We start from the raw sequence: 26238 nt of genomic DNA, 5'->3' as shown, positions 1-26238 counted from the left end.
AGCATTTATATGTTCTAGTGCAGTCCTTTAATTGATGAACTTTAAAAAAAAAAATCTGTATTTTTTAATTGAAATCTATGACCGTCTTGGGTACAGATTTGATTTGCACAGAGGCAGTACTTGGGGATTGGCTAGTGATACTTTTTTGATTAACTTTTTTTGTTCTAGAATCTATCCACGTATATCAGTGCCTTAAGTAAATATGCTCAACTGCAATCTCTGTGGACGACCCGAAACTCTGATCAAGTTAGTGCACTGACGTGGAGTTTTGCAATCTACACTACTTGCAGTAAGTATGACTTTAAAATGGATCTCATTGTTTGGCAGATAAAACATAAAAACATAGAAAACCTACAGCACAGTACAGACCCTATGGTCCACAATGCTGTGCCAAACATGTATTTACTTTAGAAATTACCAAGGGTTACCCATAGCCTACTATCTATTTTTCTCTTAAAAGACCCTATCGTATCCACCTCCACCACCGTCACCGGCAGCCCATTCCACACACTCAACACTCTGCTTTTTTTTTTAAAACACTACTTACCCCTGACATCTCCTTTGTACCTTCTTCCAAGCACCTTAAAACTGCCTTCTTGTGCTAGCCATTTCAGTCCTGGGAAAAAGCCTCTGACTATCCACACGATCAATGCCTCTCATCATCTTATACACCTCTATCAGGTCACCTCTCATCATCAATCACTACAAGGAGCAAAGGCTGAGTTCTCTCAACCTATTCTCATAGGGCATGCTCCCCAATACAGGCAACATCCTTATTAATCCCCTCTGCACCCTTTCTGTGGTTTCCACATTCTTCCTGTAGTGAGGTAACCAGAACTGAGCACAGTACTCCAAGTGGGGTCTGACCAGGGTCCTGTATAGCTGCAATATTGCCTCTCAGCCCTTGAACTCAATCTCACGGTTGATGAAGGCCAATACACTGTATGCTGCCTTAACCACAGAGTCAACCTGTGCAGAACCTTTGAGTGTCCTATAGACTCGGATCCCAAGATCCTTCTGATCCTCCACACTGCCAAGAGACTTACCATTAATACTATATTCTGCCATCATATTTGACCTACCAAAATGAACCACCTCACACTTACCTGGGTTGAACTCCATCTGCCACTTCTCAGCGCAATTTTGCATCCTATCAATGTCCCACTGTAACATCTGACAGCTCTCCACATTATCCTCAACACCCCCAACCTTCATGTCATCAGCAAATTTACTAACCCATCCCTCCACTTCCCCATCTAAGTCATTTATAAAAATCACGAAGAGTAGGGGTCCCAGAACAGATCCCTGAGGCACTCCACTGGTGGCCTCCATGCAGAATATGACCCATCTACAACCACTGTTTGCCTTCTGTGGGCAAGCCAGTTCTGGATCCACAAAGTAATGTTCCCTTGGATCCCATGCCTCCTTATTCTCTCAATAAGCCTTGTATGGGTCACCTTATCAAATGCATTGCTGAAATCCATACACACTACATCTACAGCTCTACTGTCGTCAATGTGTTTTGGTCACATCCTCAGAAAATTCATTCAGGCACGTATGACATGACCTACATTTAACAAAACTATGCTGACTATTCCTAATCATATTATGTCTCTCCAAGTGTTCAGAAATCTTACCTCTCAAGATCTTCTTCATCAGCTTACCAATCACTGAAGTAAGACTCACTGGAATATAATTTCCTGGTCTATATGTCTGTTCCTTTTCTTGAATAAGGGAGCAACATCTGCAATCCTCCAATCCTCTGGAATCTCTCCCATCCCCGTTGATGATGCAAAGATCATCACCATAGGCTCAGCAATCTCCTCCCTCACCTCCCACAGTAGCCTGGGGTACATCTCATCGGGGCCTGGTGACTTACCCAACTTCATGCTTTCCAAAAGCTCCAGCACATCCTCTTTCCTAATGTCTATATGCTCAAGCTTTTCAGTCCGCTGTAAGTCAGTCTGACAATCGCCAAGATCCTTTTCCATAGTGAATACTGAAGCAAAGTACTTATTAAGTACCTCTGCTATCTCTTCCAATTCCATACACACTTTTCCACTATCACACTTGATTGATCCTATTCTCTCACGTCTTATCCTCTTGCTCTTCACATACTTCTAGAATGACTTGGGGTTTTCCTTAATCCCGCTCGCCAAGGCCTTCTCATGGCCCTTTCAGGATCTTTATCATTTTCTAGATCTCTATCATTATCTGGTTTTTTGAACCTTTCATAAGTTTTCTTTTCTTCTTGACTAGATTTTCAACAGCCTCTGTACACCATGGTTCCTGTTCCCTATCATCCTTTCCCTGTCTCATTGGAACAGTATGCCATGCAAATATCCCCTGAACTTTTGCCACATTTCTGCCGTATATTTCCCTGTGAACATCTGTACCCAATTTATGCTTTCACGTTCCTGCCTGATAGCTTCATATGTCCCCTTACTCCAATTAAACGTTTTCCTAACTTGTCTGTTCCTATCCCTCTCCAATGCTATGGTCAAAGAGATAGAATTGTGATCACTATCTCCAAAATGCTCTCCCACTGAGAGACCTGACACCTGACCAGGTTCATTGCCCAATATCAGATCAAGCACAGCCTCTTCTCTTGTAGGCTTACCTACATATTGTGTCAGTAAACCTTCCTGAACATATCTAACAAACTCCACCCCATCTAAACCCCTTGCTCCAGGGAGATGCCAATCAATATTGACGAAATTACAATCTCCTATTGTGACAACCCTGTTATTATTGCACCGTTCCAGAATTTTTCTCCCTATCTGTTCCTCGATGTCCCTGTTACTATTGCATGTAACCCAGTAGAGTTATTGACCCCTTCCTGTTTCTAACTTCCACCTACAGAGACTCCGTAGACAATCCCTCCATGACTTCCTCCTTTTCTGCAGCCATGACACTGTCTATGATCGGCAGTGCCACGCTCCCACCTCTTTTGCCTCCCTCCCTGTCCTTTCTGAAACATCTAAAGCTTGGCACTCTTATTAACCATTCCTGCCCCTGAGCCATCCAAGTTTCTGTAATGGCCACAACATCATAGCTCCAAGTACTGATCCATGCTCTAAGCTCATCCGCTTTGTTCATGATGCTTCTTGCATTAAAATAGACACATCTCAAACCATCAGTCTGAGCGTAACCCCTCTATCACCTGCCTATCCTCCCTCTCGCACTATCTCCAAGTTTTCTCTGTTTGTGAGCCATCCATCTCTTCAAAACAACTTTTGGGGGTTCCCACTCCCCAGCATTTCTAGTTTAAACTCTCCCGAATAGCCTCAGCAAACCTCCCTGCCAGGATATTGGTCCCCCTCGGATTCAAGTGCAACCCATCCTTATTGTAAAGGTCATGCATGCCCCCGTTCCAATTTCTCAGTCACACGTTCATCCTCCACCTCACTCTATTCCTATACTCACTGTGGTGTAGCACAGGCAATAATCCCAAGATTACTATGTTGTGGTCCTGCTTCCCAACTTCTTTCCTTACTCCCTGTAGTCTGTTTTCAGGACCTACTCCCTCTTCCTACCTATGACATTGGTTCCACTATGTACCACGACCTCTGGCTGTTCACCTTCCGACTTCAGGTTATTGTGGACATGATCAGAAATATCCCGGATCCTGGCACCTGGGAGGCAAACTACCATCTGTGTTTCTTTCCTACATCCGCAGAATCACCTGTCTCAACCCCAAACTACAGAGTCCCCTATCACTGCTGCCATCTTCTTCCTTTCCTTCCCCTTCTGAGCCACAGGGCCAGACTCTGTGCCAGAGGCGTGGCCACTGTTACTTCCTCCAGGTAGGTTGTTCCCCCATCCCCCCCCAACAGTACTCAAACAGGAGTACTTATTTTAAAGGGGACAGCCACAGGAGTATTCTCTGGTATCTGACTCTTGCCCTTCCCTCTCCAGACTGTTACCCACTTATCTGTCTCCCGAGGCCCCGGTGTGACTACTTGCCTATAGCTCCTATCTGTCACCTCTTCACTTTCCCTGACCAGACAAAGGTCATCGAGCTGAATCTCCAGTTCCCTAACCCAGTCCATACAGAGCTGCAGCTCGACGCACCTGGTGCAGATGTGGCCATCCGGGAGGCTGGCAGTCTCCCAGACATCCCCAGAACAGCAGCCTCACAGACTTACTTCCCGTTCCTATTCTTCACAAGTAACTTGCCTCATCTCAGTGCATTATCACTGAAGCCCCGTTGGGCCAAAGACCTCCTACTCTGACCTACTCTAGTCATACACCCGCTCTATAAAGCTGTCTTCTTTTTAAATTCTACCCACCACTCTAACTCACTGACGTTCGTGCGCCTGCGCAGTTGTACCTTGATCAAACCACTGAAAAAAAAATTTTGGCAACACTGTTTTAGGTTGGACAGTGAGCAAAAGTTTGCACATTGCCAAAGGCAACTTATCAGAAGTGCAACTCTATAGTTAGGCTGATATGCTATTAAAATATGTGAAAAAAATAAAATTCCTGGGGCTACAGGGGAAGTCTTGGAGACTGGAATTCAGTTCATTCCTTCTGTGAAACACCAACACAGTAATTGGCTGAGGGTTTACCAATGCTATACTAATTCAGTGATTTAGTTAGTATAATAACTAACCTAATAGATAAGGAACCAATGAAGGTTAATAAGTATAGGCAGGATTTGTGAGTACTCAGGACTGTGAACAACACAACTGTAGATAAGTAGAACTGTGACAGACCAGAAAGGTGGAAATGAGTAAAGCAGTCAGTATATTGGGATAGACTATTGCTGTGAAAGGAAGTTACTACAGCAGGGTGTGGAAAGACTATACACATGGTGAATGTGTTTTTCCACAACAATGAGCTGTGGATTCTCTTCTGAATTTATTCAATTATTTATTCTTTTTATTCAATTTATTCTTCTGAATTTATGCAATTTTTAATCTTTGAATTGTGACCTTAATTTTATTATTCTTACACAGCACGAATCTTCACTACACTGATGACCACCCAGGACACAGCAGGTGAATGTGTTTTTGATATGTATGCAGTCTTCTTATTGCAATTCTAATTTGAAATTTTGGAATTTTTACAAATTAAAATTGATCAACTCTTCCTTTGTGAAAACATCACTTTCATCCAAATAGCAAATGTAATGGTTCTTAGAATATAAGAATTTCTCATGTATTGAAAAGGGAAAAGGTTCCCAGATGAAAGAAATGAATTCTGTAAATATCATATCTAGTGAATAATACCAAAATTGCCATAGTATTTTTACGTGATTTACAAAAATATGCATCCTTATTTGGTATACAACTGAGTAGTCTGTCTACTTGACCACAGGCATGTAATTCTGTATTACATGGCTCATCCCTAATTACTCTTAAATAGAGTCACTCAAAGGGTTATTTTGGGAAGCTTTTCAGAGTCATTCGGTTGCATTGGATTCACCTATAGGCATAACCAGGGATAAAGAAGACAGATTTTCTTTCCAGACAAGGTGTCAGTGAATCAGATGTGTTTTGGCACTTCTCTGGTTGGTTTCTGGTCACTTGTACTTAACTAGCTTTTATATCAAATAACAAATTGAATTTATATTCTCCAGTTGGATGTGGACTCATTTCCAGCTCATTAATCAGGTTCTTGGATTACTAGTCTAAATGACATAACCAATACACTACCAGGTTTTCTTAACCCACACAATATTTTAGTTTCCTGGGATAATTGGGTCAATATGCATGTTACCTTTTCCTCAGTGTCCCCTTGCCTTCAGTAACAGGTTTTTTTTCATTAATAATACAAGGAGTTGGTGCCTCTTCCTTTGCAGGTAGTAAACTTGAGGAGGACAAAATCTGGTAGCAACTTTTGGGTAGCACTGCCAGCTGATTAGAAGTAATAAAAACATTTTTTTGTAAAAGAAAAAGGAGCCTGTTGATTTATTTCAGAAACCCTAAAACAGTGTATATGCACCAAGCATAATTACCCTTGTCCAGCTAACAGAGGTGATGTTGTTATTTCAAATAAATGGAAATTAATATAAAATACTCTTGATAATTACAAACTTCTGTAATAAAATCATGTGACTTATACACATTTGGCTTGTTGGTACTCAAATAAAATCTACATCTTATATAATGGCTCTGATTTCCTTTCCAGTGATTATACGTTATGTGATTCTGTGTTTGCTGAATGTGTGGGTGTTGACTACCATCATCTACTACAGGAAGACTGGAAAGAAACAAGCATGAACACGATGAGGAGCTGAATCTCAGAACTGCACAACTGGATTTCTGGATTGAAACAGAAACCTCCGGGCAACCCTTTCTTATTGTTCATTTGAAATATTTTGTAAAGGCAATCAACATAAATACCCCCCAAGAAATTCTCAAGACATTGTGGTTGGCGAGACATAGTTTGGAGTCTTGGCAGTGTATGTGACTGTGTGGTCTCTTCTGGACCAAGCCTAGAAACTGATTAAAATAGTTGGCAGGGCTTCTCTTTATTCAGTCTATCTGATGGTCTTTCATAGATGCTACTCAGCCAGCAGAAAGTGGATGAGAATAAATTCTGATGAGCTTTTTACTTTTTGAATAATACAAAGGAACAGCTGTACTCACTGCAAGAATTCCATACAAAATGAAAAGCAGATGGAGCCCTTTATTCCAATTGATACAATGATTATTAGTATAATCACAAATACTGACTTGTAACAGTTGAACCTCTAAAATAAGAACATCTAACCCTTTAATCCGTGGTTCATTACTGTTTACATCAGAACCCTCCAAAATTAACCCAAAGCAATTACAATGCAAAACTAAGTTAAGATTATTTTATTATATATTATATCTGCACTACAGATACTAACATTAAACATGTTTCCTTTATGAGCACTTAATACTGCAGTATACTTAATTTGAAGCACAAGGTAAGCATGTTCTCTTACCAAGCTAACCAGTGTAACCCAATTCATTCTCCTACATCTGTGATGTCCCCCGCACTCTTTTCAGTTCTCCCCTTTTCCTTTGCCCTCTCACTTTAATTGATAGTAGGGCCAGAATTCTTAAGGTGAACATTCTAGCCCATGGCAGCTACATGTGAACCAGCATGAGTGATGCACTCAACTAGAATCACTTCCAGAGTTTATTTGGAAGGGGCGCTGGAGCCACGCCAGAAAATTGTAACTTGTTAGGGAGGTAAAAAAAAAGAAAACCTTTCTGGAGTAAGTGAGGTCAACAGTATTCAGACACAGCAACACCCTCATACTCACCAGCTTCCCAGGTTTACAAAATTGGGAACCAAGTGTATTTGGATTGTGTTTGCTTAATGGAATAAGAATTTACAAAAGTTAAAACCTAAATCTAAAAAATATAGGAGAGGAATTTGGATCTAAATTGAATGGCAAAATAGTTTCTGTGAAGAAATGGAAGTTATTTTACTAAAATGCATGGTCAGTTGACAGGAGGAGTAATGGCTGATATGAGATGTATTTTAGATTTACTCTAAACATGGATGTTATTTAACAATGTAAAACTGATTATTTTTCATACATGTAGGACAGAAATCTAGCTTATGTATAAAATAGTGCAGTCCAGAGCATAGCATTTTTAAAATATTATTGGCAGCTTTTGAAATTGTGGAATCAAAGTGATTCTACTAAAATATGAGGAATTTGGTTGATGAAGGATTTTTTTTTATATAAGGCAGCTATCTTTAAGATTATGTTACTAGTTTATTTAACCACAGGGATACCTAACTCTTTAACACCACTTACTTTGAACCTTAAATTAAGAGAATAGGTTTTTTTTCATAGTTACTTCATATTTAAAATACAGGGCTTCACTCCTTTAAAACATTGTTTTACTTCTCAGATTCCAAGTTCAGGAAAGTTTTTGGGTGGTTAATGGGAGTTTTTTTCTCTCTGTGGCAAATGTGTGGAGTGTGGGGTGAATATTCCAATGTGATACTCCAAGGACCAGCTGGACTGTTGAATGTGGAGTGTTTTGGATGAGTCTGAACTTCCATCCACATTTTCAGGTAGAAGTTCTGATGGCTAATATTTATACCCATTGATTATCCTTGCAATGTCCCAGCTTGCTGTGCCTGTTTTGGCTGCTGCATTTCCAAAATAACATCAATGTAGGCACTGTGAAAACATGAGTTTCTGAAAGACGCCTAATAAAAGCATTTTTAGAGCCATTGGGAAGATATGTACTACCTTCATGCACTTAGTTGATTGCAACAGTTTTGAATTTTATCATGTACTGATGCAGTGTAAGTGAAGAGAAACCACTTCAGAACCGTTTTAATTAACAAATTTGAAGGTGAGGTGAAAGGAAACTTTCACAGCTTTATTTCATTGACATTTAATTTTTTTCTATCGCTTGACAGTTGACTAAATTGGATGAAAATATGAATTCATTAGATTCATTTTGGGGTGACCTCTTTGGATGAGTAAGTAATTCAGACATTTTGATTCATGAATGCAACTAACATTGCATTCACTTTGTTGTAGCTCTGTATTTGCTGTTTGGCTTAGAATGGTGTTGAGAGGCACTTCATCCTGATTCCACAGGTGCAGGTGTCTGTTGCACAGTGATCTTGTGTAAACTATTTTACTTTTTTCTCCCCATAATGTACTGTTAAAGTGGGAGTTGGGTATACGACCCAAAGGACAACTTTAAATATAATTTCATGCTTGTGTTTCTGCAAATAGCTTTACAGCTTAACAGATCAAGAATTATTAAATTGTATTTCTAATCATTTTCATATGGAAAACAAATGCTTAACTAATATATATATATATAAAGCTTAACTACATATCGGATCAAATTGTTTGGAAATGTATTCATGCGGAGAAATTTTTCATGTGACAATGTTATTTTTACATAAATATAACATTTTGACTAGACTAAATCTTTGTGTACTTTTGGTTTATTAATACCATCTGCATTAATGTCTCACATATGACTGGAGATTAGTTTCCTATTCCTCCTCCTCCTCCTCCTCATCCTCCTGCAGATTATCCTGATGACCCATTTATCTGTAAATTTGCCACAATGGAGAAGGAATCAGCTCAGTTTCCTCTTTCAGAGACTTTCCTGCATGCATCTTGTTCCAGGTAGTGCGGAGGAATAGGAGAAACCAGGATGGGTGGTGGAAGGCCTGTGTGGACTGAATTGTTTGAGAAGTCAACTTTGACATTTCTATTTTATTGTGGCCCACAAAAATCTATGTCTTTTACATCTAATGCTTTTAGCCAAGCTCATTGATCACACAATAGAGGCCTAAATGTGTGCTTAATCGTCCATCCCTAATGAAATACATTATACATTGAATACTTATAATTTAAAAAAATCAAAGTTCGATAATAAAGTCCTTTAGGTGGCAGGATTGGCATAGGAAGCATTTCCTGATGAAGGTGATGAAGGTTCTTGGCCTAAAATATCAACTGTTTCTTCCTCTTAATAGATGCTGACTGATTGGTGAGTACCTTCGTTTCTGTGTTACTCTGAATTTGCGGTATCTGCAGAGACTGGAACTAGGGCACATTGCCTCAAGGTTCAGGGGAGAAGATTTAGGACTGAGATGAGGAAAATCTGTTTTTCCCAGAGAGTGGTGAATCTGTGGAATTCTTTGCCCAGGGAAGCAGTTGAGGCCTCTTCACTAAATATATTTAATATACAGTTAGATAGATTTTTACATAGTAGGAGAATTAAGGGTTATGGGGAAAAGGCAGGTAGATGGAGGTGAGTTTACGGACAGATCAGCCATGATCTTATTGAATGGTGGGGTAGGCTCGATGGGCTGGATGGCCTACTCCTGCTCCTATTTCTTATGCTCGAATGAATCTTGTGTTTACAAACATTCCTGGGTCTATGCTACACAACAGAAAAGAATTGAAAGAAAAAGAAATGTTAAACATAATTTCCACCATTTTATAATGTAATTACATTAAAAATCTGATTGGATGATTTCAAATATTGAGTTATGCAAAGCGGAGTATGGATTTGCAAGGTAACAGCATAGCATATTCAATGGGCAAGTTGGTGATGTTGTTGAAGTTTGCAGGAACTGGAGAAAGAAGGATTACTTTTTGAGGTGAGGGAAGATAGCAGCACCTTTTGAAGAGAAGATGATAGAAGCTGAAAGGAGTTAAGTGTCAGGTTAGTTTTATTCATTCATACGAGGGTGGTTGATAAGTTTGTGGCCTAAGGTAGACGGAGTCAATTTTAGAAAAACTAGCACATTTATTTTTCAACATAGTCCCCTCCTACATTTACACACTTAGTCCAGTGGTCGTGGAGCATACGGATCTTGGATCTCCAGAAAACGTCCACAGCATGGGTGATTGATAAGTCATGGCCTGAGGGAGAAGGAGATGAGTTATACAGCTCTCGTTACATGCACATGCAAGTAAATTCTTTGAGTGATTATGCAGAAAGTTTGAAGTAAACAACTCATCGGGGTGATTGATAAGTTTGTGGCCTAAGGTAGAAGGAGATTAGTTATTAACTTCAAACTGTGGACACTTTCTGGAGGTCCAAGATCTGTATGCTCCACGACCAGAGGACTAAGTGTGTAAATGTAGGAGGGGGACTATGTTGAAAAATAAAAGTGCTAGGTTTTCTAAAATTGACTCCTACCTTAGGGCACAAACTTATCAATCACCCCTCATTGAAGTGGACATTGTTGGCAAAGCAGGCATCCATTGTCCAACCTAAATTCCCTTCTAACTGGGGTGGCTTGAAGGCCTAACCTTATTTGGTGGGTTTGCAATGTGCAAGGCCAGACTGGGTTTTCTTGCTAGAAGTATATCAATTGACATGTTGGAAAGGAGTGGGGGGATGTGAAATGGGTAATTAACAATTGATTGGGCATTACTCGTTTACTTTTTTTTAAATGAGACTACTTAAATACTAACTGGACCCACATTCGCCGTTTTCCAAAAGTGCCTTATTGAGTTTGAATCACTGCAATTCTGCTGGTGAAGTCCCTATCCAGTGATGACAAAGGGCAGCAATACGAGGCAATGATAGTGCATTTTGTAGGACAAACTCATGGAGGGAGTGACTATTTGGATGATAGATAGGTGCCAATCAGAAGTGCTGCCTTGTCCTGGTTGTCCACCTCGTTATACAGCACAAAAAAAAAATCCTTTGTCCACTGAATCCCGTTCCCATTTACACTCATCCCTTTTTATTCTCTCTGCATTCCTAACAACTCCCCTCACCCCCCACCAAGATTCCACCAATTACCCCGATACACTGGACAGTTTGCAGTGGCTAATTAACTTGCCGGGGTGGTGAGGTGGAGATACGCCTCCACCATAGGTGGTATAAGGTGCTCCTTCCCTCCGCTAGCCTGCATGTCACCCTTGGATAAGTGCAGCACCTGCTTAGCCCCTCCCCCCCCCCCCCCCATTTGATCAGTATCACATAGAACCATAGAACATTACAGCACAGAAACAGGCCTTTTGGCCCTTCTTGGCTGTGTTGAACCATTTTTCTGCCTAGTCCCACTGACCTGCACCTGGCCCATATCCCTCCATACACCTCTCATCCATGTACCTGTCCAAGTTTTTCTTAAATGTTAAAAGTGTACCTGCATTTAGCACTTCATCTGGCAGCTCATTCCACACTCCCACCACTCTCTGTGTGAAGAAGCCCCCCCAATGTTCCCTTTAAACTATTCCCCTTTCACCCTTAACCTATGTCCTCTGGGTTTTTTTTCTCCCCTAGCCTCAGTGGAAAAAGCCTGCTTGCATTCACTCTATCTATACCCATCATAATTTTATATACTTCTATCAAGTCACTCTATCTTTACCCATCATAATTTTATATACCTCTATCAAGTCTCCCCTTATTCTTCTACGCTCCAGGGAATAAAGTCCATGAAGCCATGGAGGCAGGGGATATGAGCAGCTAGTGCATATAACAAGTCCGAGATATGTGACCACTGACAGCAGGAGAGTATTGATAATAGCTGGGGTCACCCGTCTTGAAAAGACACTGCCCAGAAGAAGGCAATGGCAAACCACTTATGTAGAAAAATTCGCTATGAACAATCATGGTCATGGGACCATGATGACGTATGTCATACAACACAGCACATAATGCTGATGATGATGAATTAACACATTTTTTTGGAATGCAGGATTCATCCCAGCCATTACAGGGAAAACATGCAAACTCTGTACAGACAAAACCAGACGTTGGGATTGAATTTTACCAGCTGTGCTACTGTATTGCCCACATGCTGTTGAGTTTCTCAAATGTTGCTGGAATTTCACTCATTTAGGAAAATGGAAAGAATATAATGGAAATAAAATGGAATGACTCCGGTTATGTCTTCAGGGCAGGCTTCTGACCTATTTTCATACTTAAGTATTTTCATCTTCATTCCAGTTGAGTTTCTACTTAATGGTGACTCGCCAACCACCCCCCCCAATACTTTTTTGATAAACAAATCCATTATCTACATTCTGTCAAGCAGATCGTACAAGGATCAACTTTATTCACCATATCCATTTACACAAATTGGGAATTTGCTGTGCTGTGTTGGCGTGATGGGCAACAAAAAAAACAGCATTTCAACAATTGTAAAGAATTATATAAAAATAAAAGATAGAAGGTAACTAAAGTTGTAACAACCTGTCCACTGGCAGCCAGTGCTATAGTTGCCAGCATTTCCCTTTCCACCACTGGAGCTGAGCACGCAGGCTTGTAACCTCCTACAAACCTGCTTTCTGGTTCACAAGAAATTTATTGGCAATTGTTCAGCTTGTTACTTCCAGTTGCAGGGACCCAGATTCCAAGATTGCATGGTGCAATCCATAAAGCAAATACCCAGCAGACATGTAATTTGAGTTGCTCTGAGGAATAAAGGTGAAGCCTTGTGTTGTATTGGGGAGATAACTGAGAAGATAACTGGACAAAAGTAGGCAGTTTTGAATTCCTGAATTAAAGGAAGATATAATTTACTTAGTTCTACAGCAATATAGATTTAGCAGATTAATTCCTAGAATAATGGGATTAACTTTAAGAAACCAAGGTCTATATTCAATTCATTTTAGAAAAAGAGGTGATCTCAGTGAAGTGATTAAGGTTCTGTAAAAGATTTACACAGTGAACATCAAAAACCAAGAACTATAGTAAAAAGCTAGGGGACAACTTTTTTTTGAGAATTGAGTTGAGAACTTGCGAGTGTGGATGCTCAGTTATCAAGCAGGCTTTGATCAAGCTCCTTTGATTTCCTTTTTTTAAAAAATCTCAATAAGGAGGAAAAATAAGATGTGACATTGTAAGCCAGCAAATAGTGATTGAATTAAATCATTTTTGCACTAGGGCAATGATTTGAATTAAGATAACTTGCTCTTATTTTAACAGACTGGATAAACTTGAATGACCGTGGACAATCACAGTGAAAATGAAGCAATGCATAAAACAGGATTTGATGAGGGGTGGGATACTGGTGATGTAAAACATGGAACATTAATAGTGGCACCATAGCTGTAACATTTGCTTTGAGGAATTTGGGCTCCGTGTTGCTGAGCTGCAGCTATACAGCGTGGGGAAAGGGAGGATTACACTCTGCTAAAGCAGAGTGACAGTCACAGCTGTCAATTAGTTGATCCGCAAGAGAAGGAGACAATTACAAATTAAGCAAATGTGGTAAGCTAACAAGTCTTGCAGGAGCTTCAACTTTACCCTAGTCCAACAGATACGACATTGGTGCTACCTGCAGAAAATAGAAAAGGAAAGGGAGGGGACATATGTGGTTGGTGCTAAGAGCATGTTCTAATTCTCAACGAATAGATGTTCCTTCAAAATGGACCACCAATGACTAATTTGAGTGGTTGCATTTGTTGAAAGGGTTGCTGTTATCAATAAGCCTAAAACAGGGAGTCTCAGGGACAATCAAAACAAAATATAAAGGAAAAAAAGAAAACTAGCATGAAATAAGCAACAAGATTCTAAGTAAATTATTAAAATTGAAGGCAGAAGAAAACTAAACTATCTCAGCAGTGGGAATGGAAGAGAGAATATATTATGGATATCAAATATTAATCTAAATTCTATCCTCACTGTAAAATAAACATTGTGCCAAAATAGGAGGACAAAGTGTCTTTTAATAGTGAGAAACCAAAATCAGGTTTATTTTCAAGGCACATGTCATGAAATTTGTTAATTTGAGGCCACAGTGCAGTGCAAGACATAAAAATTATTATGTTACAAAAATTCAATAGTGCAAAAGACTGTTAATGAGGTGTTCATGGATCATTCAGAAATCTGATGGGAGATGGGAAGTACCTGTTCCTAAAAAGTTAGGTGTATACCTCAATGCTCCTGACCCTCCTCGCTGACGGTAGTAACATGAAGAAGGCATTTCTCAGATGGTGAGGGTCTTTAATGATTAGTGGTTTAATTACTAATAAAACACTAGAAAAATTAAGGGACTAACTATCAAATCCAATATATAATAAACTATACGGTACTGTGCAAAGGTCTTGGGCACATATATATAGCTTGGGTGCCTAAGACTTTTGCACAGTACTGTATTTGTCAACATGGAGTGGAGAGCAAGTTTGTAAATCTGGCGGAAGCAAAGGTTGTTGGAAATGGCGGGGGTTCAGTGCTGTAGGAGAGGTGTGAATGATGTGAGACAGGTGGCAAAGAAGGAGTGGCAGGCGGGCAGGGCTGGCACTGGTGCAGACACATCCAGCCCTGAGACCCGGGCAAGGTTATTTGATTCCAAACAAACTGGTTTATTGATCATTACAGACTGTTTCTCTGGTGCTTCCCACTTCCTCCCCTTCCCCTTCCCCTTTTACAGTCATAGAAAAGTACAGCACAGAACCAGGTCCTTCAGCCAGTTAGTCCATGCCAAACCATTAAAACTGTTTAGTACCATTGACCTGCACCCAACCCATGCCACTCCCATCCATGTAGTGATCCAAACTTCTCTTAAACGTTGAAATCAAACTCATATGAACCATTTTAGCTGGCAGATCGTTCCTCACTCTCACAACCCCCTGAAGTTGTTTCCCCTCATGTTCCTCTTAAATATTTCACCTTTCACCCTTAATTCATGACCTTTACTTGCAGTCCCACACAACTTCAGTTGAAAAAGCCTGCCTGCATTTACCCTATTTATACCCCTCATAATTTTTATACATCTATAAAATCTCCCCTCAATCTTTTATGTTCCAAAGAATAAAGTCCTAACCTATTCAGTCTTAGCTTATAACTCAAGTCCTCCAGTACCAGCTACATCCTTGTAGATTTCTTCTGTATGCTTTCAACCTTATTTACATCTTTCATGTAGGTAGGTGACCAGAACTGTACCAAAGTCCTATACAACTTCAACATAATATCCCATCTTCTGTACCCAATACTTTGATTTATGAGGCCAATGTACCAGAAGCTTTCTATATGGCCCTGTGCCACTGCTTTCAATGAATTATGAACCAATATTCCCAGATCTCTTTGTTCTACCGCACTCAGTGCCTTCCTGTGTGTAAGACCTACCCTGACTGGTCCTACTGAAGAGCAACAGTTTACACTTGTCTACATTAAATTCCATCTGCCATTTTTTAGTTCATTTCTCCAGCTGGTTCAGATCCAACTGCAAGCTCTGGTAGTCTTGCTGTCTAATAACACCCCAATCTTGGTGTCATCAGCAAATTGGCTAATCCAGTTAACCATATTATCATACAGATCGTTGACATAGATGACAAACAACAACAGTCCCAGCACTGATACCTATGGGACTCCAATGTCTAATCCAATTTACCACCTCAACTTGAATGCCAAGTGACTGAACTTTCTTGATCAACCTCCCATGCAGGACCTTGTCAAATGCCTTGCTAAATTCCCTGTAGACAACATCCATTGCCTTGCCTTCATCAACTTGCCTGGTAACTTCCTCAAAAAAAACTCTTTAAGATTGGTTAGATACAGCCCAACATGCACAAAGCCATGCAGATTATCCCTAATCAATCCATGCCTCTCTAAATATTCATACTTCCAGTTCTTTAGAATATCTTCCAATAACTTCCCCACTACTGATGTCAAACTCATTGGCCTTTAATTTTAAGCTTTATTTTTAGAGCCTTTCTTAAAAGGCAGACCCAGGTTAACTATCCTCCCATCCTCTGGTACTTTACATGTCACTAAGGATGATTTAAGTGTCTCTCCTAGGGCCCCTGCAATTTCTGTACTTGTCTCCTACAGGGTAAAAGGGAATGCCTTGTCAGGCCCTGGGGATTCGTCCACCCTAATTTGCCTCAAGATAGCAAACAAGGATACCTCCTCCCATGGAATCTGTATAGGTTCCATGACCTTGCTGCAGCTTTGCCTCACTTCTGCAGACTCTGTCTCCATCTCCCGAGTAAATACAGATGCACAAAATCAATTTAAGATCCACCCCATCTCTTTTTGGCTCCATGCATAGATTACCATTCTGATCTTCCGGAGGTCCAGTTTTGTCCTTTGCAGTCCTTTTGCTCTTAACATATCTGTAGAATCCCTCAGAATTTTCTTTCACCATGTCTGTGAGGGCAACATCAAGCTTTCTTTTAGCCCTACTGATTTCTTTCTTATGTGTCTTCTTGCATTTCTTACCTCATTTAGGACCCATCTGCCCATACCTGCTAAGCACCTACTTTTTTTTCCTCTTAACCAGGGCCTCAATACCACTTGAAAACCAAGGTTCCCTAAACCTGTTATCTTTACCTTTTATTCTGATAGGTACATACAGGTATTGTACTCTCTAAATTTCACTTCTGAAGGCCTCCAACTTGCCAAGTGCATCTTTGCCTGTCCCAATCCAATCCCATCAAAATTGGCCTTTCTCTAATTTAGAATCTCAGCCCACAAAGCAGACCTATCTTTATCCATATTTACTTTGAAACTAATGCATTATGATTACTAGATGCAAAGTGTTCCCCTACAAAACTGTCTGCCACTCGGCCTGTCTCAATCCCAAATGGGAGATCAAGGTTCACACACTCTCTCGTTGGGAATTCTACATAATGATTAAGGAAACTTTCCTTAGCACACTTGACAAACTCTATCCCATCTAGTCCTTGTACAGTATGGGAGTATTTCAATCTTTGGAAAGTTAAAATCACCTATACAACCGACTGTTTCTTGCAACAGTCTGCAATCTCTCTGCAACTTTGTTCTTCTAAATCACACGGACTGTTGGATGGTCTATAAAATAACCCATTAATGTGCTCATAGCTTTCTTAATCTGCAGTTCCACCCATCAAGCCTCACCAATCAAGTTCTGCAGTCTGTCTTGCCAGAGCACTGCCGTGACATTTTCCGACTGGTAACACCAACCCTCCCCTCTGTTGCATCTAAAACGACGGAATCCTGAATATTGAACTTCCAATCCTGCCCCTCCTGCAAAGAGGTCTCACTAGTGGCTACAGTATCATAATCTCATGTGCTGATCCATGCCCTGAGCTCATCTGCCTTTCCTACAAAAGTTCTTGCATTGAAATATATGAAGCTCAGAACATTAGTTGCACCATACTCAAACCTTTGATTCTGACTTTTTCTGAGTCCTTAACAACATGTCTCCATAACCTCTCTCCTCTCTGTTCTGGGACCCTGGTTCTCATCCCCCTACAACTCCAGTTTAACTCCCCCACCCCACTTGTGCAGCACTAGCAAATCGCAAATCTTCCCACTAGGATATTAGTCCCCTTCCAGTTCGGGTGCAAACCATCTAATGATTTCCCCCCCCCCCGCCCCCTTCCCACCATTAGTTCAAAATCAGGTTTATCATCACTCATATATGTCATGAAATTTGAAATTTGTTTTTGTTTTTGTGGCAGTACAGTGCAATACATAAAATTACTACAATACCGTGCAAAAATCTTAGGTGCTCTATCTATCTATCTATATATATCTATATATGAGGTGGATGCAGAAACACTGAATGGATTAATTCAATAGACAAAAGGAACAGTTTCAGCTGATTGCAAAGCAGCAATTACACTGAAACAACACAATATTTTTAGAAGGCTGGAAAAGAAAAACAGGGACCAGTGAAAAAATTAGATTGACTTAGTTGTCAGGTCCATTAATGATTATTAACAGTGCTTGGTCTAATTTCAAGAGACTTTGTGAGATCCACAGTTAATAATGACAATTCTGAGAGCAGTGTTTTCCCAGTGTACACCACTGAAGGGGCAGAGTATACCCATGATAATTTCAGACAAGACTAGACATTGATTGTATGGAATAATTCCACTTAGTTGGTGGAATTTGGGCATATCCCCAGAGAAATACAGCAAGGTTAACTGAGTTGGGACTGCTTTTCTCATAGTCAGATCTGATGCCATGTTAATTAGGGAATGTTCCTCCAGTTTTGCTCTTTTTGATACTTCATAATTGTAGGTTGCTACAACTGAATAGTTTGCTAGGTCATTTTAGAACATAGTAGGCTTGGAGGTCTCAAGCAATATCCTTGCCCTAAAGAGATTGGTGAGCCAGAATGTTATGATACTGCTATAATTTCTTGTTATCACCTCAGATATGTCATTATTTCACGCCCCTGAATGGTTGTCTCACAATAAACTTAATAAACTGATCATCAGAGCAATTTTCCACTGACATTTCACAGAGATAATTTTCTTTATAAAAAAGAAGCCTACCTCTCTTTTATCACAAGCAAATTCAGAAATAATTGAATCACGGACATTCTTGATAATAGAGGGAATCATTTGGCCTCGTGTCCAGTTCAGTTAAAAAAAATCCCCCCATGCTGCTTTTCCATGAGGTAAAAATTTCTTGCTCCTCAATATAATGGTAACAGCTGAGGGTTACCTTTCATTAATGAAAAATATAACATGCCACATTATGTTTTTGTACAACAAGCATCACATTAACCAAGACCGAATCCAGGCTTCTACTGTGTATGTGAGCACTGTGCTGGCAAAGTAGGGTGTTTCAAGGTCCTTCTTTATAGTCAGCTTTAGTTGGTGTGAGCATGAGCTTGTGCAAATGCAAAGACGTCACAGGTCCAAGACTCCCTTGTCACATAATAGCTAATCTTCATTTCTCTTACTTGAATTATCACCATTTCTCTTACCTGAATTATTACTTGTCATTGAAAAGGAAGCGGCCATTTAATTTCTTATTCAAGCATTTCATCAAATTGTGACTGATTTTTGACTTAAATGCACACACTCTCCTCTTATCAATGATTCCTTAATAAATCTACCTAACAAATTTAATTGCAGTTGTAAAATCAAGATTTTCCTGCAAGTCCAACATATCTCCTTCAAAGTGTGTCATCCAGAAACAAACATGTTAATTGCAGTGGATAAATTCTTAACTTCCATTCTCTTGACATGAAAACCAGCCTTGACTGCTGAAACCAAATCCATGGCTGAAAATGCCCAATTTATCAGTTGGTGTATGTTGAGAGGGAGAAAAACAAAGGTCATAATTACACTGAGATAACAAAACTGGCCACTGAGTTGAAGTAAGTGACAAGTAGAAATGCTGTCACTCTTGGGAAATGAAATGAGATGTTCCACAAAGCAGTCACCCACTCTGCAAATGTGTTTTTTCTGTTGTTAAAAAATAACTTGTGAGCACCAATGCAAAACAATAGATTAGAAGAAGAATCAAGAGTTACACAACACAGAGCAGGCCTTTAACCTAGCTCATCCATGCCACCTAAGTTAAATGTTGATTAAGGCTTGTGTTTTTGAGTCCCTGGTTGGTGGGAAGTAAAAGATTAGGTCCTATGCCTTCAACAGTTGCATGGGAAACTGCCTCAAAAGAGAAAGTGGTTGGTAAAAGCAGAAGAGTGGACACAAGAGTCACAAAAGGTATATGCACTGGTTAGCAGAGAGTCTGAGAGCAAAGATGAAGGAAGTAGTTAGATGAGTCCCTGAACATTCACCCCAACAGAGATTCCCTTTGTCCTGTCTAAGATCAACACATAATTGGCTAATTGGTCTATATAGCTTGATTGCTCATACTCTCCATTATTATATAGTGGTGTAGCCTTTGCAATTTTCCAAGCAAAGCACCAGTGTTTGATTTGGTGGAAATTTAAAAGTTCAAAAAAATAAGTGCAGTATTTCCACTCTTTTTTGATAACACTGAGATGAAAAACCAATGAAACTGTGGAATTTGTCACAATAGTGATATTAATGTCTTTATTATTTATTAATCTGTCCTTATTTACCATTGTACCCCAGGGTGCTAGGCACCTTGGAGCTGGTTGGCATGTTCTTCCTATACCATTAAGAGTTTAAATATTTATTCAACATGTCCACTATTAGCTTACTACTCTACTGGGCAGTACCGGCCAGTCCTACAATTACTAATATAATTGTTATGGTGGCCAGCCTGGGAAAGTCATTTGCACACCATACAACCACCTACTCACTGGTTTCATCTGCTCACTTGTCCCTTGATACACCATCGGTGGAACTGCCTAGCTCTTGTATTAGCTACTCTGGTAGTGATCCAACCTTAGCTGAAATCATTGCCACACCTGGACTACTAATTGGTGGAAAGTTTCAGATGAGATAGAAGGCTAGGGTTTGATCTGGTGGGAAGGGGTACTTAATAATTTATGGTTCCTGTGAATCTAACTACCATCAATGCACACCAGAGGCAGGCAAAGTAGCAAGAGTAAAATGAGCTCACATTGCTTGCTTCTTCTCAGAGACCTCTCCTTTTGTTGTGGGATATGCAGTATACTGTTGAATGCAAGGTGGAGGAAGAAGTAGTGATGTGATAAAGTTCAGGGTCTCCTTTTCCAACCCACATCCTGTTTGACCAGTAAACGCCATTCTGGTGAATTCACAAAACTGATTCTTCACTCCCCCTCCCCAATCAACACCAGTGATGCCACTTTGTACAGGTGGCTTGTGATCTATTATCAGGAAAGCAAGTGATTGATTGTATGAGAGGCTAGTTTTGGAATGGAGCAGAAACTGGGAACACTATAGCTTAAGCCTAAGTAAACTGATTTACATGATGGGTGATCCAATAATAAATAGTTCACATATTGAAAGTGAAGTGAAATCAAAACTTGACATTTCCTGCTATTTTCTTACTTTCTTAGCAATTACTTCCAAAAGCAGGAAGATTAATACTTTCATGCTGAAATTTTAGATGGTAATTAAATTTCTATAAATTAAAATTTTCCTCTTAAGTACCTTGTTATATGCACAGTATTACAGCTAATAAGGAGGTTGTAAGGCAGAACTATATTTATCCATTATGCAGTTAATGGGCTGGCCAGCAAGCAGAGCTTCACTATGGTAATAGGCTACGTTGTTGATTTACCAAAATTAAAAATATCAGATTGGGGGTGGCATCTTATACCATTAAAGCTAGTTTATTTGAATGTTTCCTGTACTGTATTACAGAGATAAAGTTAGACAACATGATAAAGAGATCCAGTATGTGAACATAAGAGCAGTAATAAAACAGGCAATTTAAATTGGCCACTCTATTGAATAAGGTCCTAACTGATCCAATTATGGCTTTAATTTCCATTTCCTGCTCTCTTTCTCAAACTCTTTGACAGATGTGAAGTTTAAATGTCTGTCAATTCTGACTTGAATAGATTCAATGCCTCTGCCACCACAGCTATCTGGGCAGAGAGCTCAAAGATTTCATGACCATCCTGGTGATGAAATTCTTTCTTTCCTGGCTCTGATGCCAAGCGTTTGGGCCCATGGAGACCGGATTTGAGAAACCTGTAAGAAAATAAAAAATCCCAAGAATGAATAATACCCCGTCTCATTTAGCATTTCAAAGGGCATCCACAGCACAAGAAAACCATCACAGTGGTTCATCCCTACACCGCTCAAAGGGGGCGGTTTCGTGTCCTAAGGGGGCATTAGGGGAAATATAAGTTGTGGGGGGGGGGGGGGTCAAAATGTTACATACCTGGAGTATGGTTTTAATCCGTTCCCGTCAGACCATCAGCTCCGGGGAGCCGGCCAAGCACGCCGTGTCTGAAGGGACAAAGGCGGTGACCAAGTACACCAGCTCCAGGTGAAGACAAAATTACTGACAAAACAAACAGGAAAATCAACAGCCACTCACTCATTCAAGAGTTGCACAATAGTTAGACATTGATTTGATGTAAATTTGGAAATTTCTTATTGATGAGCTAATTCAAATTCCATCTACAATCAGAATTTGCAGTCCTCTACTTACTCAGTACAACCCCGATTTCTGTTACAGCCCACAGACACAGAATCAGTATTCCACCTTCCCTATCGGTTCCTCGCGGTCACATTTAGCCTATCTGAAGAATGCAGTTAATGTTGTTTCTAGTTCAGTTGCTGTGGGGAATGCGGCTTTTACCTTTTGTCCCATTTTGGTAACATCTCTTTAACCCGTTTCAATGCAAGAGCTGAACACCATCACGATTTTTTCAGAGTAGTTTGCTATTACACCACTTTCTGAAGAGCGGCCCCCTGACTGCGTTTGTACAATAACCGAATAAAAGTTGACAATCGGTTCTGTTCCGATCCTATCAGTTGAAATACAGTAAAACGGGGAATTAAATCCCCAGGCACAATTGAAATATTAACTACACTTGCATTGAATCTGTCGCACTTCAATAACGGGGTTAAATGCGGAGACAATCAGTGCTGCAATGAGTTTTAACAGACTACGTTTGAACAAATGCTTTGACAGTCTTTTTCAAATTTCTGTTTATTTCAGCGATTATTTTCCGCGCTTCTGCAGTTGCTGTCTCTTGGTTGGAGTATTCGTTTTTTCCAATTAGATTAAGCTTTGTTCCAACAATCATAAACGCTCCACTACATTCCCACAGATGGTGTAAGAAAGGCGAGTTCTCTGCGAAGTCGTTGCTGAGATTGTGGAACCGTTTGGACCTTGGAAAGCTAGCGGCAAAGCTCGGTCCCAAGCTAAATCTCGCTTCCGGGACGGACTGCAGTTCCCAGTAGGTCGTGTTCACAGGCTCCAGAGAAAGGGCAACTATGGTGAACGGGTGTTTATCATTGCTTCTTTTTACATTTTCAAACTGATAGCAAAGTGTGGAAGATCTCATACAATTGGTGAAAAGTTAATTAACACCTGCTATATCATAAGTGCTCACCACTATTCCCAAAATAAATAGCAGTACTTTAAAAACAATTCCTCCGAGTAATAACTGTAGCTCATTGTATTGACGAAATGAGTGAAGACATTGAATATCATCTACGTGCACGGAGCTACAAAAAAAAACAAATTGGGATGCGACTGGATGAGTCAACTATGCCAAACAACGCGGCACTGCTAACGGCATATGTACGGTTTATCAAAAATATAAAAGTTTATGAAAAGATTCTCTTTTGTTAAAAGTTAAAAACCAGTATCAACGGAGAATCAATCTACGACGAGCTCAAACTGTATATTAAGAATAAAAGTATTCCGATTAGGAACGTGATTTCTTGTGCAACAGATGGAGCACCATATATGACAGGCCACCATGCTGGTTTAGAGGATTTACGAAAAAAAAATCCAAGTCTGTTTGCAGTCCATTGTGTAATTCATCATTAACATCTCACAGCCAAAAACTTCAGCCAGTGACCATTTTCATGCATGACTCTTGTAAAAATCTGCTATCAACAAAATTAAAGCTCATCCGTTAAATAGCAGAATATTTGGCCAGTTATGCCAAGCTACCCAAGCAGAATTTGAACAGCTTGCTTCTTCACACTTAAGTGCATTGGTTGTAAAAAGGCTGCTGCTTAAGATGTTTTTCTGACTGGTTGAATTTTTGCTCAAAGTCAACAAGAACTTGGGAAACAAGATTGAACTTCAAGGTGGAGATGTGGCATACCTAGCCAGTCTGTTTTACAAAATGAGCATTCTAAATATGAAATTGCAGCATGAGAATTTCAATTTAATCCAGACAAAAAGTGCAGTGTTAACTTTGATCGGAAAATTGGAAATATACAAGGAAGCATGTTCTCACAATTTAGGGGGTTGTTGGCCTAAAATAGGTTGGGAAACACTGATGAGCTAATGATTAATACAAATTAACTTTAAGAAAATACTTGTTTACATATTCAAGGAAGGGACACAAAATTTTATTTTCAGTTCATTTATTTATTCAGGATGACCATAAGACATAGGAGCATAACTAGCCATTTAGCCCATCGAATCTGCTCCGCCATTCAATCATGGCCGATCCTTTTTTTCTTTTTCCCATTTCCTGGCCTTCTCCCCATAACCTTTGATGCCATGTCCAATCAAGAACCTATTAATCTCTGCCTTAAATCCACCCAACAACTTGGCCTCCACAGCTGCACGGGGCAACAAAATTGAAAAAATTCATCACCCTCTGGCTAAAGAAATTTCTCTGCATCTGTTTTGAATGGACACCCCTCTGTCCTGAGGCTGTGCCCTTTTGTCCTAGACTCTCCCACCATGGGAAACATCCTGTCCATATCTACTCTGTCTCGGCCTTTCAACATTTGAAAGGTTTCAATGAGATCGGCCCCCCCCCCCCCCCAATCATTCTAACTTCCAGTGAGTTGAGACTGCATGCTACATTTACTTTTTTACCATCTGTCCTATCCTGAGTCTCAACACTCTGGTTCCCACTGCCCACCAAATTAGTTTAAAAGTGCCTGCAAGAATATTGGTCCGTCTTAGGTTCAGGTGCAACCAGGCATTTCTGAACATGTTGTACCTACCCCAGAGGAGATCCCAATGATCCAAGCATCTGAAGCGCTGCCCCTGCACCAGCTTCTCAGCCACATAGTTATCTGTCAAATTATCCTGTTCCTACCCTCACTGGCAGGGCAGTCAGGCACAGGGGACAGGTAGCAATCCAAAAATTACTATCCTGGAGGTCCTACTTCTCAGCTTTCTACCTGGCTCTCTAAGACCTCTTTGCTTTTCCTTTCTATGTCATTGGTACCAATATATACCAAGACAATCTGGCTGCTCTCCCTCCATCTCCAAAATGTTGTGGACACTATCTGAGATGCCCCTGACCCCGGCACCTAGGAGGCAACATAACATCCGGATGTTCCACTGATGTCCACAGAATCTCCTGTCTGTTCCCCTAATATTGTGTTCCCTATCACTGCCGCTCCCTTCTTCTATTTCCCTACTGCACCATGGACCTCTGCTCAGTGCCTGTAACCTGGACATTATGGCATTGCCTGGGAGGTCATCCCCCATGAAAGTATCCAATGCTGTAATTATTTTTGAGGGGAATGGCCACAGGTGTGCTCTACTCTAACTGCCTATTTACATTTCCATTCCTCCTGACAGTCACCCAGCTACTCACCTCCAGCAAATTTGGGGTGACTACTTCCCTGTAATTCTGCTCAATTTTCTCCTCACTCTCCTGTACAAGCCAAAGGTCATCCAGCTGCTGTTCCAGACCCCTAACATAGTATTCAAGGAGTCACAGGCCAGACGCACTTCATGCAGATATAGTTCCTCACGAGACTCTGGGTCTCCTAGGACTGCAGCATCCAGCATGAAGAACACACAACCCTCATTTACTATACCAGGTACAGTAAGAAAAAAACCCAAAAAACCTTAAAAGCCTACCCAGAGCCAACTCCTCCTCGGAGCCAAAGCCTACTGGCCTACTCCTGACAATGCCCGCTCCGCTCATCCCTCCTGTACTTTTATTTAGTATGCAGAGCTCTGCTCCTGCCACTGATGTGAACGATCTGAAAATTCTGCACTGGGTAATTAACTTATTTCCTTGCAAGGTGGAACAAAAGGAAAAGAGCTTGCAGAAGAAATTATTGAAATTCAAAATGATGAAGCATCAAAAATACTTGCTTTTGTGATATGTGGCTACACTGTCATATGGAGTTTCATGGTCTTTGGGGAAGAGTCAAACTGCTCCTCATTGCATTTTCATCCCCCTACCTTGTTGAAAGAGGCTTTAGTGCAGTGAACCACATACTCACAAAAGACAGAAGCTACTTGGACATTGTTACATGTGGAGACTTAAGGCTTTTGCTGTCACACCATGAACCAGATATTTCAGCTCTTGCTAAAAACCATCAAGCTCGAGGATCACACTGAAACTGCCGTACAGCACACAGGTACTGTGTAAGCTAGGTTTAAAGACAAAAATTAAAAACAGAATAATTTTTCTCATGTCAGCATATGGTAGGCATGTCTTTACACTATAGTGGTGCCAGAAAGTATATTGTGCCTTAGAGGGGCATTGGCAAGTATGAAAGTGCTTTAGGGAGGTGTTGGCAAGTATGAAAGTGCT

The 26238-nt window shown here is 40.3% G+C and overlaps 1 protein-coding gene and 1 long non-coding RNA gene across 2 annotated transcripts in view; one reads left to right on the top strand and one right to left on the bottom strand.

The window, feature by feature from the left end:
• Nucleotides 1–8886, top strand: part of slc66a3 (solute carrier family 66 member 3) — a 32844-nt gene extending 23958 nt beyond the window's left edge. Inside the window, exons 5-7 of the mRNA XM_059981883.1 lie at nucleotides 169–289; nucleotides 4962–5003; nucleotides 6136–8886. Of these exons, the coding sequence (XP_059837866.1) occupies nucleotides 169–289; nucleotides 4962–5003; nucleotides 6136–6227 (255 nt within the window). The 3' untranslated portion in view covers nucleotides 6228–8886. The remainder of the gene's footprint in view (nucleotides 1–168; nucleotides 290–4961; nucleotides 5004–6135) is intronic.
• The window catches only part of LOC132400668 (uncharacterized), a 30816-nt gene extending 8357 nt beyond the window's left edge, over nucleotides 1–22459 (bottom strand). The window contains exons 1-2 of the long non-coding RNA XR_009514329.1: nucleotides 22188–22459; nucleotides 21915–22037 (exon numbers count right to left, since the gene is read on the bottom strand). This is a non-coding gene — a long non-coding RNA (uncharacterized LOC132400668). The remainder of the gene's footprint in view (nucleotides 1–21914; nucleotides 22038–22187) is intronic.
• Between the last annotated feature and the right edge of the window lie 3779 nt (nucleotides 22460–26238).

Source organism: Hypanus sabinus, chromosome 10, assembly GCF_030144855.1.
Source record: "Hypanus sabinus isolate sHypSab1 chromosome 10, sHypSab1.hap1, whole genome shotgun sequence".
Classification (NCBI taxonomy): domain Eukaryota; kingdom Metazoa; phylum Chordata; class Chondrichthyes; order Myliobatiformes; family Dasyatidae; genus Hypanus; species Hypanus sabinus.
The sequence above is the reverse complement of the archived record's forward strand: the minus strand, read 5'-3'. Positions and strand labels throughout refer to the sequence as shown.